The sequence below is a fragment of the Notolepis coatsorum genome (assembly GCF_963971535.1).
Source record: "Notolepis coatsorum genome assembly, chromosome: 10".
NCBI lineage: Eukaryota > Metazoa > Chordata > Actinopteri > Aulopiformes > Paralepididae > Notolepis > Notolepis coatsorum.
In genome coordinates this window covers 117,072,917-117,087,358 of record NC_140174.1, presented here as the reverse complement: position 1 = coordinate 117,087,358, position 14,442 = coordinate 117,072,917, and the positions used below count along the sequence as shown (strand labels likewise).

Genomic DNA, 14,442 nt, shown 5'->3' with positions numbered 1-14,442 from the left:
GGTCTAATATGTTCTCGCCTCTGGTGGGACAGGTCACATGCTGATAGAAATTCGGCAACACCTTTTTAAGACGCGCGCTGTTGAAATCGCCCAGAACCAAAATGACAGGGTCAACGCTAGCTATCTGTAGTTTGTTTACCTCGTCGTGTAACTTTGAAAGTGCGACCCCAGTGTTCGCGTGTGGTGGGATGTATACTCCGATGAGGATGATGGACGTTAACTCCCTCGGGAGAAAGAAGGGTCGACATTTGATCGTGATAAACTCCAGGTCTGGGGAGCAGTGGTTAGACAATTCCTTTGCGTTGCCTAAATCGCACCACTCCTTGTTTATCATGAAGGCAATGCCGCCTCCTTTCGTCTTTTGTGACTCTTCTGCCGTCCGGTCCTTGCGGAGAACGAAGAAGTGGTCTGCCGGTTCTATTGCATGATTCGGGACTTCTGGAGACAGCCAAGTTTATGTGAAACAGAGGACGTTGCAGTCCCGAATGTCCCTCTGGAATTGGATCCGTGCTCTGATGTCGTCCAGTTTATTTCCTATCGATTGCACATTGGCCAACAATATGCTGGGCAATGTAGTTCTGTGTCGTTTGGACCTCAATCTGTTTCGGACCCCGGCTCTTCTTCCACGTCGTCGCGCCTTCTCCTTGCCTCGGCCACAACAAAGGATTTCGGCGGGCCACTGCTGCTGTTCAGCAATCCGATCCAGAGAGCAATCCAATCGGTAAGTTTTCCTTAATCCAATGTCAATGATTGACTGACGGTCATACACATATAATGCACCAACAGTTGGTGCAAATAAAACTCTTAAAGCTATAAAAATTAACAAAAGTAAGCACAGTCTCGACGGAGCGATCAGAAAGGCAGCCGGTCGGGGCAGCGCCATCATCATGGTAGAACACTTTAAATGTCTTGGAGTTGAAATATTCCCCCAGGTCAGTAGAGGACGCCATCAACCTGGCTCTCCACCACACTACAGCACCTGGAAACCCCCAACACCTACACCCGTATTCTGTTTATTGACTTCAGCTCAGCTTTTAACACCATCTCCCCCAATAATCTGTTCCATAAGCTACATGACATTGACATCAACCCCACCATCAACCACTGGATCCTCAATTTCCTCACCAATAGAACCCAAACAGTCAAAGTAAACAACAAATCATCCCGCCCTCTGACCCTCAGCACTGGGGCCCCCCAGGGCTGCGTCCTTTCCCCTTGGCTCTTCTCCCTCTACACCAACCAGTTCACCCCCCTGGACAGCTCAGTCAAGGCCTTCAAGTACGCCGACGACACCACCATCCTGGGCCTCATCTCCAACAACGACGAGTCCATTTACCGGCAGGAGGTGGACAGAGCAGTGAGGTGGTGTGCATCCAACAACCTCCTGCTCAACCCTTCCAAAACCATGGAAATTGCCATAGACTTCAGGACTTCAAAAAAAACACCCATACTCCCAATAACCATCGCAGACCGACCCATAACCCTAACTGATTCATTCAAGTTCCTCGGCACCCACATCAGCAACAAAGTCAAATGGGACATTAACACCACTGCCATCATCAAAAAGGCCCTGCAGCGCCTGTACTTCCTCAGACAACTGAGGAAGTACAGAGTCCAACAACACCTGCTGGTCCAATTTTACACTGCCATAATTCAAAGTATCCTCACCTCATCCATCACAGTCTGGTACGGTTCCACGGACAAACACACTAAACACAAACTCCAACGCATCATCAAGACAGCCTCCAAAATAATTGGCTGTCCCCTCCCCTCTCTGGACTCCATCTACACCTCACGCACAGTCACCCGCTCTGTTAAAATAGTCAACGACCCCTCTCACCCAGCACACCACTTATTCCAGCACATGCCCTCAGGTCGCTACAGGTCCATCCTAACCAGACACACACGTTTCACAAACAGTTTTTTCCCCACAGCAGTCCGAACACTGAACACCCTGGCCCGCCCCCCTTTGCACAAACGGGCAAGCATCTGTCACCGACCGACACTGTTACCGTGACTGTCCTATATGTATTTATGTATATATGTTTTGACGTTTTTGATGTTTGATGTCTGTTTCATGTTTGATATAACCAGTGCTCAACATCTGTACCGAAATCAATTACCACCAACCATCGTTGTGTGGCATTAAAGTATCTTGTATCTTGTATCTTGTACTATAGGCCAGACGGTGAAGTATAATTACTCCGGCTTGCGAGACAGGATCACAGATGACTTCAGCAGGTGGTCAAAATAAAAAAAACTCATTACAGGCCCGAGCGTCAATAGTTAAGATGAATGTTTTGCCCAGAATTAACTTCATCAGCTCCATGTTGCCGTTACCCCCTCCTGCTTGTTACTGGCAAAATCTGCACTCTGCTCCATATAAATTCATTTGTAACAACAAACGCCCACGATTAAAAAGATCCACTGCACAGAGAAATAAAACCGACAGGGGTTTAGCCTTTCCAGACTTCAAATATTACTTTCAAGCGTTCTCTTTAAGACCACTGATCACCTGGTTTGATTCTCAAGCAGCGGTATCCTGGAGACCATTGGAGGAGAAGATAGTGGCCCCACATAGACTGCAGGATATAGTGTACACCAACATATCAATTAAGCAATGCAACTTAAGATTTAGCCCTCTTATTACACATGTGATCCGAATTTGGCGTGACACACAGAAAACGTGTACTAACCACCATAAATGGCACATGCATTCTCCCCTATTTAATAACAATTTACTCCTTATTGGACAACAACCTATCAGATACCCTGGTTGGGAAAAGAAAGACATACACACATTGGGGGATATCTTCGATGACTCTGGTCTCCGCTGTTTTCAAGATATATCCAACAAATTTGACCTCCCTGTCACGCCCCAAGATCAACTCATGTATGGGAGAGAGAATGCCCCAGGCAGAGAGTTGACAGCTGTGTCATACCGCCATCTAGCGGTCACCTGCAGACAATGCACTCAACTCTGATCTTGTGTGCTCAAATCAATAACACTCTACTGTGGCAATTAGTGTCTTTATCTCAAGTGTTGTCTGTTTAGGTGTGTTCTGTGTTAGCATTCTTATTCTGTGTTTTGTATTTACCCTAGTCATTGTTCCATGATTGTTGTATTGTATTTTGTATTATATTAGTTCTAGTGTCTTCTTCCCCCAGCTGTTTGTATTGAATCTCAGTAAGTTATATTAGTATTCTGTTTTGTCATCTTTGTTTTCGTATCTCAGTCCGTGTTTGTAGTTAGCGCCAGCGCCGCTGTACCTTTTGTTTTGTATTATATATATCCCTGCCTTGATCCTGCCTTGAGTTCTGATATTAAAAGAACACCATTGAGAAGAGCAGCCAGCGTCTCCTTTCTCCTGTCAATCCGCATACTGGGTTCTTCTGTCATGCCGTTCCGTAACAGAATGATGCCACCATCACCGAACCCAGCGGAAAAATTAAGGGGGACGATGAAGGTTCTCTCCAAATTAATGGAGGGGGATATGTCAAAGTATTCCCCAGCTAATTGGGTATTTCTGTTTCAGACAATCCAGTCCGCAGTGGACCAGTATCCGGACCAGGAGGCAGAGATGAGGGTGATGGCCGACGAGGCCGCAGTCCTCATGAAGAGGTATCGTGTTCCACCCTCTGATCTGCCTCCTGTTCGTGTCCCTGCAGTTAGCCAGGCCCACCCAACTAGCATTGTCCTTACTGTTAGCCTGGCTCCTGAGGCTGGCCGGGTTTCCCCAGCTAGCGTTGCCCCGACAGCTAACCTGGTCCCCACAGCTGATCCGGTCGTCGCTGCCAGCCTGGTTCCGGTCGGCGTAGCCCCGGCTGTCACCGCTCCTCCTCCGGCTTCCGCGCCCTGCCCAGCCTCTACGCCTGGTGCGGCTGCTGCACTGGGTCCAGGCTCATCCCCGGATCCTACGCCAAGCCTCGCCGCCGAGACTGGTCCGGTCTCCACGCCCTGCCCGGCCTCTACACCTGGTCCGGCTGCTACGCCGGCTCCTGGCTCCTCGACTGGTCCTGGCTCCTCGACTGATCCTGGCTCCCCGTCTGGTCCAGCTCTACGCCGTGATCGGCGCCCTGGTCCTCGCCATGGTCTTCGACGTGGGCTGCGTTGAATCCTGCTCCGGGGGTCGTCGCCGCCGCACCTCCGTCCCGGCTCTCCGGATCCGGTCCCTAGTCCAGCGGCTGGAGGGTCTCCCGTCCGGGATCCTGCTCCGGGGTCCTTACCCTCGGTTCCTGGCTCCAGGCTCCCTGATCCTGTTTTTCTCCCCACCCCCCCTCTCCGGGCCCCTGTTTCTCTCCCCGCCTCCCCTCTCCGGGCCTCTGTTCCCTTCCCCACCCCTCCTCGTCGGGCCTCTGTTCCCAGGTCTAGCCCCCCTCCCCGGGTCTCGGTGCCCATTCCCACCCCCCCTTGTCGGGCCACTGTTCCCAGGTCCAGCCCCCCTCCCCGGGTCTTGGTGCCCGTCACCACCCCTCCTCGTTGGGCCGCTGCTCCCAGATCCGGCTTCCCTCTCCAGCTCCCTGTTTCTTTCCCCGCCCCCCCTCTCCGGCCCTCTGTTCCCGTCCCCACCCCCCCTCTCCGGGCATCTGCGCCCGTTTTCAACCCTCCTGGCTGCTATGCCCCTCCTGGGTTTTTTCCTCGACCTTCCGGGCCCAGTTCTCCGGGTCCTCGCCCTGGGTTTTTTCCGGGGTCCCGGCCTCCTGCGTCGCCCGTGTCCTGACGATATTCTCTGAGGTTTGGAAGCCCCCCGTTCGGGGGGAGGTACTGTCACGCTCCAAGATCAACTCATGTCTGGGAGAGAGAATGCCCCAGGCAGAGAGTTGACAGCTGTGTCATACCGCCATCTAGCGGTCACCTACAGACAATGCACTCAACTCTGATCTTGTATGCTCAAATCAATAACACTCTACTGTGGCAATTAGTGTCTTTATTACAAGTGTTGTCTGTTTAGGTGTGTTCTGTGTTAGCATTCTTATTCTGTGTTTTGTATTTAGCCTAGTCCTTGTTCCATGATTGTTGTATTATATTTTGTATTATATTAGTTATAGTGTCTTCTTCCCCCAGCTGTTGATCATTTGTAATCATTGTAATTAGTCTGAGTATATTAGGGTGTCCTGTTCCCACTTCTTTTGTGGCGTCATTCCTCCGTGTTCCCCGTTCCTGTTTGTACCTTGCTGTCGTCTGCCTTGTCCTGCTGTTGTATTGAATCTCAGTAAGTTATATTAGTATTCTGTTTTGTCATCTTTGCTTTCGTATCGCAGTCCGTGTTTGTAGTTAGCGCCAGCGCCGCTGTACCTTTTGTTTTGTATTATATATATCCCTGCCAGTGGGTCTTGGACTTCCTGACGGGCAGACCCCAGGTGGTGAGAGCAGGCAACTGCACCTCCTCATCCATCACCCTCAACATAGGGGCCCCCCAGGGCTGTGTTCTGAGTCCCCTCCTCTACTCCCTGAACACACACGACTGTGTGGCTCAGCGGAGTAACAACACAATCATCAAATTTGCTGACGACACAGTAGTGGTGGGCCTGATCTCTGCAAAGGACGAGAGGGCCTACCTGGAAGAGGTCAAGGTCCTGGCGGGATGGTGCCAGGAGAACAGCCTCTCCCTGAACGTCAGCAAAACAAAGGAGATGATTGTGGACTTTAGGAGGTCGGGGGTCAAGGACTACAGCCCCCTCAGCATCGACGGGGCACCGGTTGAGAGAGTGAACAGTTTTAAGTACCTCGGAGCCCACATATCCGAGGACTTGACATGGACCACACACATTGACAGTGTTGTGAAGAAGGCACGACAACGCCTCTACTTCCTCAGGCACCTAAGGAAGTTCCAAGTCAGTCAGAAGATCCTTAAGAACTTCTACTCATGTACAATAGAGAGCATCCTGACTGGCAACATCACCTCCTGGTTTGGGAATAGCACTGCACAAGACCGAAGCAGACTACAAAGAGTGACACGTTCAGCCGAACGCACAATTGGAGGGGGGCTTCCCACCCTCCAGAACATTTACAACAAGCGGTGCAGGGGTAAGGCTAAGATAATCATCAAGGACTCCAGCCACCCGAACAACTGCTTCTTTGAACTGCTGCGGTCAGGCAAGCGATACCGGAGTCTCAAGGTGAGCACAGAAAGACTCAGAAGAAGCTTCTATCCCCAGGCCATCAGGCTGCTCAACGAACAATAAACACTATGCAACAACCATCAAATGCACACAGCACACACATCCACACGCACACACTCACTTTAAACAAACAACACACTTCAGCACCCACTCTCCACACTTTAGATCACCTAAACACACTTTATATTTATTGGTAAAGGATTTGCACTACAACTCGTACACCTTACTGTAAATTGTACCTAAATTGTACCTCATCCCATTTCTTCTTTGCACTATATAGTATTGTATATTAGTACATTGCATAGTATATTGTATATTGTATGGTAACTCAGTTACTTCTATTCTGCATCGAACACTGTACATATGTCTATACTGAACACTGTGACCTCTATTTTTACTTCTATTTTACATGCTATACTATTTTATTTCATACTTATCTTGTCTAGCACAGTCTCTGGAGCGTAACAGTAAGAAGCATTTTGTATAAAAGTATTCTGTACTTCTGTATGACAACTATTAAAGAAACTTGAAACTTGACTTGAAACTTGAGTTCTGATATTAAAATAACACCGTTGAGAAGAGCAACCACCGTCTCCTTTCTCCTGTCAATCTGCATACTGGGTTCTTCTGTCATGCCGTTTCGTAACACCTCCCCAGTTCCTCCTTTTTCTTCTATTTACAAATAAGAGCAGCTCTGAAGGCTCACGGCGTCCCATGCGATGCTCCACTTGACCACCACAGGTTTCACAAATTATTTTATGACAAGGAGACGTCGAGAGGCTTCGTCTCTGACTTTTATCGCCACTTACTTACGTCCTCATATAAGGTCCTTCCCCTAGACATGGGTTGGAGGAAGGATATCCCAGAGCTGGAGGTAGATTTTGATTGGGATGCAGTCTGGGAAAATGTTCGGCTATCATCACGCAACCCAGATCACCAACAGATTAATCTTAACTTTGTTCATAGGACTTACCTGACCCCTAGACGATTGAACTAATGGGTCTCAGTCCTGACTCTTGATGCTCCTTGTGTTCAAACGGTGCTATTGGTATATATATGCATATGTATTGGGAATGCCCTCCTGTTGAGACCTTTTGGGAAAATGTTACCACTCAATTATCAGAGATTTTATCTCTGACCATACCGATACTGCCTTCTGTACTGTTGTTGAATGATGTTTCTCAGTTATCAACCTCTGTACATGTAAAGAGACTCATTTTGGCGGGTCTTACAGCTGCCAAAAAGTTGATAGCGCCACGCTGGATTCAACCGGATAAAATGTGCCCGAAGGTATGGATCCTCACCTATCTCGATGTGATTAATCTAGAGATACCTACTGCACGGATTTTAGGTGTTAATGAAGCCAGCATCGCAGTCTGGGTAGCTGTGGTGGATAAGATAAAAAAAGAAAATCAAAAACATTTGTTCAAAATAACTCAAAATCCCCCTCTTTCCCTTTCCCCCCTCCCCTCTCTTTCTCTCTATCTCTCTCTCTTTCTCTCTGTCTCTCTCCCTCCATCCCTCCCTGCCTCTCTCCATCCCTCCCTCCCTCTCTCCATCCCTCCCTCCCTCCCTCCCTCCCTCCCTCCCTCCCTCCCTCCCTCCCTCTCTCTCTCTCTCTCTCCCTCCCTCCCTCCCTCCCTCCCTCCCTCCCTCCCTCCCTCCCCCCCTCCCACCAGGCTCCTCGGCGTATCTTAGAGGAGGAGGTGACGGTTCGCCTCTCATCCTGCAGTGACACCATCATCCTCCAGACCCCGCCCGTGCCCCCCCGCTCCGGATCCTCCCCCCCTGGAGGTCAGGGGTCAGGTAACGATGCCCCCCTTCTAAGGCTGTCCCCGAAGCCTGTTTTTGGGATTCGAACTTCGTCAGGGTTTTTCGAACGGACGTTCGAACCTTCATTTTTAATTAAAAAAATTATAATTTCAACAAAAAATATTTAAAAATAAAGAAAATTATTATTATAATATTTTTTTTTATATAAATATTTATAATATATAAATATCCTATTATTAAATCAACTTTCTTTAATGAATATAACTCATCAGTTTTTAATACTATAATATTAGTGTTTATCTGCAACTGTGAAGAAAAACCCCATTGGTTTAAAGTAGAGGTGGGCATAGATACATTTATTTAAAGGGGAACTATCTTATAAATGGCCTTTTTGAGTGTTTAGCATTGTTTCCTAGCTATGTGAACTTATATTAATATGATCTATGTCTCAAAATTCTCATATTGGCGCATTCTTCCAACTCTCCTCTCACAATATTCACCCTCACTGAACTGAGTCGTTTGAAAATGTGCCTATATGTGATGTCATATAGTCACTGCTGCATGTTAATGTTCAGCAGACGGCGCTGCCACACAGTGGTTGGAGCCCAGGCTCAAAACAGCTCGAGATCTTGAGGTAGAAAAATGCTGTTTTTGAGGACTTGATTAGAAATATAAAACAATGAATAAAAAAAATATATATATTACAGAGGTGTTCCATAGACTCACAGGAATTGTGTAAAAGTGCCCAAATAGTGAAAGAAATTGTAAAATAGTTCCCCTTTAATCTAGATTAATCTATCTGCAATCCTGTAGTTAATCTAGATTAATCTAGATTTAAATGGCTCATTTGGTATCGGAAATGTACAAAAGTTTACAAGCTCGCAACAACTGTGATTCATATAATGTGAAGAAGAAATGGGAAAGTGAACTGAGTATAATCTTGACGGAGGATGATTGGCATTCTATATGTGAGACACAACACTCATCCACTAGCTCTAGAGCAGGGGTCAGCAACCTTTTTGACATGAAGTGCCAGTTTGAAATATAGTTGTAACTAGTGTGCCTGTGCCATATCAACAATATTTCATGCATCGTAATTTGATTTTCTCATAATCAGGTATTTTTAATGATAATTTTAACATTATTACATCATTATTGTTATTATTAACACTTTGATTGCCTAAGGCTAAATTCATGATATACCATCCGTTGCCAGCTCTATTTAACATGGAGAAGTTCCCCTTCTTTGCAGGGCTATAACTTTTTAAATTCTATTGCTAGATTGCCATTATTAGGGCCCATTCAAGGTCCTATATGTATTGTTCATTGTGTAGCAACGTTAAACTTTTTCATTCACATATTCATAGTAAAATATGGTCTAAAGTATAAGTATGTTTTCATCTCTTTCTGCAGCTTTCTCCAGAACGTGATTTATAGCCCCAAATGCATTATATCGATGATGAAATACAGTTTGGTAGCGATCGGTGCCAGATGAAAAATTTCAAATGGACGTGCTTCTAGGAGTTTCTACGTATCATCTGATGATGACCGGATGGGCGGGGGATCGTTTATAATTCCGTGGGCAACGTTATACCATTCATCTAATGTGGGTCAAATGTTCATCATAGCAGTTAGTATCGAACACGGTAATAATAAACGCTAAAACTCACCCCAGTCTCCGCGGGCCGTTGGGCGATCAGCGTGGAGAAGACAGTTTTCAATTATGGGATGTCGAAATACCGGATCTATTTCCAGGTTGTATAATAGTATATACGTCCAAATCATGTTGTTTATTGAGTTAGGGCGAGCGATCTATTATCCAGTGTTTCAAGATGGAGTCGCGGGAGCTATAGAGAGTGCCCGGAAGTAATATGGGTGATCACCACTTCATCCACATGACTTCCTGTTTGGCGCTTCTGCCGATCGGCCACCAGATGGCGCTCTTGAACCGCTAGAGGGTTGAGAGGAGGGCAGCACTGTGTCTCAGGGCTGCGGAGGAAAAATATGATTTCGATCACAGATTTTTGAAATATTGATATTAAAGACGAGTTAGGGCGTCCTCTGCAACTTTAGCATGGCTAGGAAAGACGCCTAAACACGTTTTCGGCACTTAAAGTGCTAACAATATTATTATGATGGTTGTATCAACCCTAAATCTGAGTTGGGGCGGGGGTGCAATGCAGACAAACAGTTTTGCTTTACTGAGCTCCGTTATCTGGGGGCTGTAGTTGGTCACTTTAAGCTGCACACCGGAGCATCTTTTAATCCAGCTGTTTGCTGTTCTCTGATATTTTCTGACATTTCGTTGATGCGTCGCTCGACACTTCAAGCTGACATGGGGATATCTTTTATCCTTGATTTGATTGTCTCTTTGTTTGGCAAGCCTTCAAACAAAACATCTGAGCTACAGAGAAAAGCCTCCTTGATATACTCGCCATCAGTGAATGGCTTTCCACATTTTGCAATGCAATGAGCAATGCGATAGCTTGCTTCAGTTGCATGTTTTTTAGCAGTCGTGAACACTTTGAGGGTGCTGGCTTGCTTTCCATACCTGGCCACGGCACGTTTAATTGATTCTGCCTTTTTTGATGCTTTGTCTCAAAATTGCGTTTCACACCTGACGTTCTGCAAACTACATTTTCTAAACATAAAGTACACACAGCACGGTCCTTCTGACACACAAACCCGTAGTCGTCTGTCCACGAGGGCTGGAATGCCCGAATTTCCTTTGCTTTAACTTTATTAGCGGGGGTTGCCATCATGAAAGACGGCACATACAGAATGCAACCGCAGCACTGTGTGATTACCTGGGAACTGCACGCAGGCGCGGGAGGCCAGCTGACTGCTGACAGCTGAGCACCATGGGAACAGCTGTATAGCTGTCATAGGGGTGTGCAAAACAGTCGACTTACAAAAACGAACCTGTGGGAGGATTTCAACAAGATAAATGCGACAACAGTGCAAAATATTTCACTATAATATTTCAAAGCTAAGTATAAAAATAAAATAAAAATTATGCTGCCCCCTGTGCCAATGAAAATGCCCCTGCGTGCCTATGCGGGCACGCGTGCCTAGGGTTGCCTACCCCTGCTTGAGAGGATGGAGAGAATTCGGTTGGAAAAATGTGATGAGATTTTTTATCACACCGCAAATTAAGAGTAAACAATTAAAACGGCAACAACCCTGCTGGAGACAGTGTGGACAGATGAATGCCAACCACTCTCACATATTTTAGCTATGAATTCCCCATGGAACCCCAGCTGATATACCTGGGTTTGATCACAGAAGAGACCATACACAATGAAGACTTGTACCTGTTCAAAATCATGATAATAGCTGGTAAGAAGGCCATCACAAGGAGCTGGCTCAAAGAAGCCGCTCCAGACAAAGAGACATGGAGGGGAATAGTGGAGGAGATAAGCGATATGGAAAAATTTACATTCCTGCTAAGAATGAAGGCAGAGACATACGACAGACGCTGGTCGAAATGGACAACATATGAGCCGTTAGATGTGTAAAGACTGCCATGGCACAATCAAAACAGACTCGACACACCAAGAGCAAATACAGCTTCCCCCCCCCCCCCACCATACAACACTGTCCTGTGAGTCGTGTCTGTCTTGTCTGTCCTGTGGTGGTGGTTGTCATATTATTACTGTTCTGTATAATGCTTATGTAAAACTCAAAAATAAAGAGTTATAAAAAAAAAATGGCTCACTTGAAGTCTGCCGAAGGCATTCAAAATATGTGTGTTCTACCCAAATAATGACCAGAAGTAAGTCCAATGCGATAGCTTGCTTCAGTTGCATGGTTTTTAGCAGTCGTGAACACTTTGAGGGTGCTGGCTTGCTTTCCATACCTGGCCACGGCACGTTTAATTGATTCTGCCTTAACTTTTTTGATGCTTCGTCTCAAAATGGCGTTTCACACCTGACGTTCTGCAAACTACATTTTCTAAACATAAAGTACACACAAACCCGTAGTCGTCTGTCCACGAGGGCTGGAATGCCCGAATTTCCTTTGCTTTAACTTTATTAGCGGGGGTTGCCATCATGAAAGACGGCACATACAGAATGCAACCGCAGCACTGTGTGATTACCTGGGAACTGCGCGTGGGCGCGGGAGGCCAGCTGACTGCTGACAGCTGAGCACCATGGGAACAGCTGTATAGCTGTCATAGGGGTGTGCAAAACAGTCGACTTACAAAAAAGAACCTGTGGGAGGATTTCAACAAGATAAATGCGACAACAGTGCAAAATATTTCACTATAATATTTCAAAGCTAAGTATAAAAAAAAATAAAAAATTATGCTGCCCCCTGTGCCAATGAAAATGCCCCCGCGTGCCTATGCGGGCACGCGTGCCTAGGGTTGCCTACCCCTGCTTGAGAGGATGGAGAGAATTCGGTTGGAAAAATGTGATGAGATTTTTTATCACACCGCAAATTAAGAGTAAACAATTAAAACGGCAACAACCCTGCTGGAGACAGTGTGGACAGATGAACGCCAACCACTCTCACATATTTTAGCTATGAATTCCCCATGGAACCCCAGCTGATATACCTGGGTTTGATCACAGAAGAGACCATACACAATGAAGACTTGTACCTGTTCAAAATCATGATAATAGCTGGTAAGAAGGCCATCACAAGGAGCTGGCTCAAAGAAGCCGCTCCAGACAAAGAGACATGGAGGGGAATAGTGGAGGAGATAAGCGATATGGAAAAATTGACATTCCTGCTGAGAATGAAGGCAGAGACATACGACAGACGCTGGTCGAAATGGACAACATATGAGCCGTTAGATGTGTAAAGACTGCCATGGCACAATCAAAACAGACTCGACACACCAAGAGCAAATACAGCTCCCCCCCCCCCCCCCACCATACAACACTGTCCTGTGAGTCGTGTCTGTCTTGTCTGTCCTGTGGTGGTGGTTGTCATATTATTACTGTTCTGTATAATGCTTATGTAAAACTCAAAAATAAAGAGTTATAAAAAAAATTGCTCACTTGAAGTCTGCCGAAGGCATTCAAAATATGTGTGTTCTACCCAAATAATGACCAGAAGTAAGTCCAATGCGATAGCTTGCTTCAGTTGCGTGGTTTTTAGCAGTCGTGAACACTTTGAGGGTGCTGGCTTGCTTCCCATACCTGGCCACGGCACGTTTAATTGATTCTGCCTTAACTTTTTTGATGCTTCGTCTCAAAATGGCGTTTCACACCTGACGTTCTGCAAACTACATTTTCTAAACATAAAGTACACACAGCACGGTCCTTCTGACACACAAACCCGTAGTCGTCTGTCCACGAGGGCTGGAATGCCCGAATTTCCTTTGCTTTAACTTTATTAGCGGGGGTTGCCATCATGAAAGACGGCACATACAGATGAATGTCACTCCAGACAAAGAGACATGGAGGGGAATAGTGGAGGAGATAAGCGATATGGGGAAAAAAAATGGCTCACTTGAAGTCTGCCGAAGGCATTCAAAATATGTGTGTTCTACCCAAATAATGACCAGAAGTAAGTCCTTACTTTTTCTTTCCTACTCACGTTTCTCAGGCCAGGTGGCCCATTACACCATGAGCCCATCTCCCGTTTCCAAAATGCATTACAGACTGTTTGAAAAAGCTGTTTTGCTATGATAATTGGTAATGAAATATCAAAATAATGTTCAATAAGTTGTACTTGTGTTTAATAAATTGTTTTATTCATAAGTTAACACAAATAAATAATGTTACCAGTACAGAACAGTACAGTATCTAGCACACTCTCAGGAGCAAAACAGAAAGAAGCATTTCAAACTTGAACTTGAACTATGTGACATGGCTTGACTCAATCAGTCCAATCTCTATTTCTCCTTCTTCCACCAGTCACTCAGGCAGACCAGCTTGTTCACATTGTCTGGTGACAAACTAGATCTCCTCTTCTGCACAATATGGCCTGATAAAGAGAACAGTCTCTCGCATGGGACAGTTGAGGCAGGGGTAGGGGAGAACGGGGGACGTTGTCACACGGGTAGGTTGTCACATTCATTATATTTCACCACCAGAGGATCCTGTCTCCCATACTTTGGTATTTAAATGTCCAGAATTGGGGTCAGAGTTCACCTACATCATATTTGGAGTGAAACAGCTGAATTTGAGGTGAGAGGACTTTTTGTGTTGTTCATGTCCATTTGTAAATATTCCGCTCCTCAGTATTTTTCTTCTAGGCTTTTACACAATTGGTTTATAATGAAACAATTATTACCCTTAAAAAGTGTGAAGGGATAGCTATTGTAACTGAGGGGTACAATTCCCTGACTGTATTACTAGATATGATACTTACTACCACTACCTTTGTACTTAATATTCGGCCACCCAGTACACGGCATAAATATATTATGATGAACACTGTCACGTAGATGAAACGGATCCAACACAAATGTACGAATTAGAAATAGGTCTTTATTTCTACACAGCGATGGTGTGTAGAGCAAGCACTTAATCAAATCAATCACATTTATGAATGGAATTAGTATGCACTTTTATGGCAAGAGTATTCGTC

General features: G+C 45.8%; 1 protein-coding gene across 1 annotated transcript in view; it reads left to right on the top strand.

The window, feature by feature from the left end:
* Nucleotides 1-14,442, top strand: part of ddr2l (discoidin domain receptor family, member 2, like) — a 230,020-nt gene that overhangs the window by 125,590 nt on the left and 89,988 nt on the right. The window contains exon 10 of the mRNA XM_084323157.1: nt 7,803-7,929. Within this exon, the coding sequence (XP_084179283.1) occupies nt 7,803-7,929 (127 nt within the window). The remainder of the gene's footprint in view (nt 1-7,802; nt 7,930-14,442) is intronic.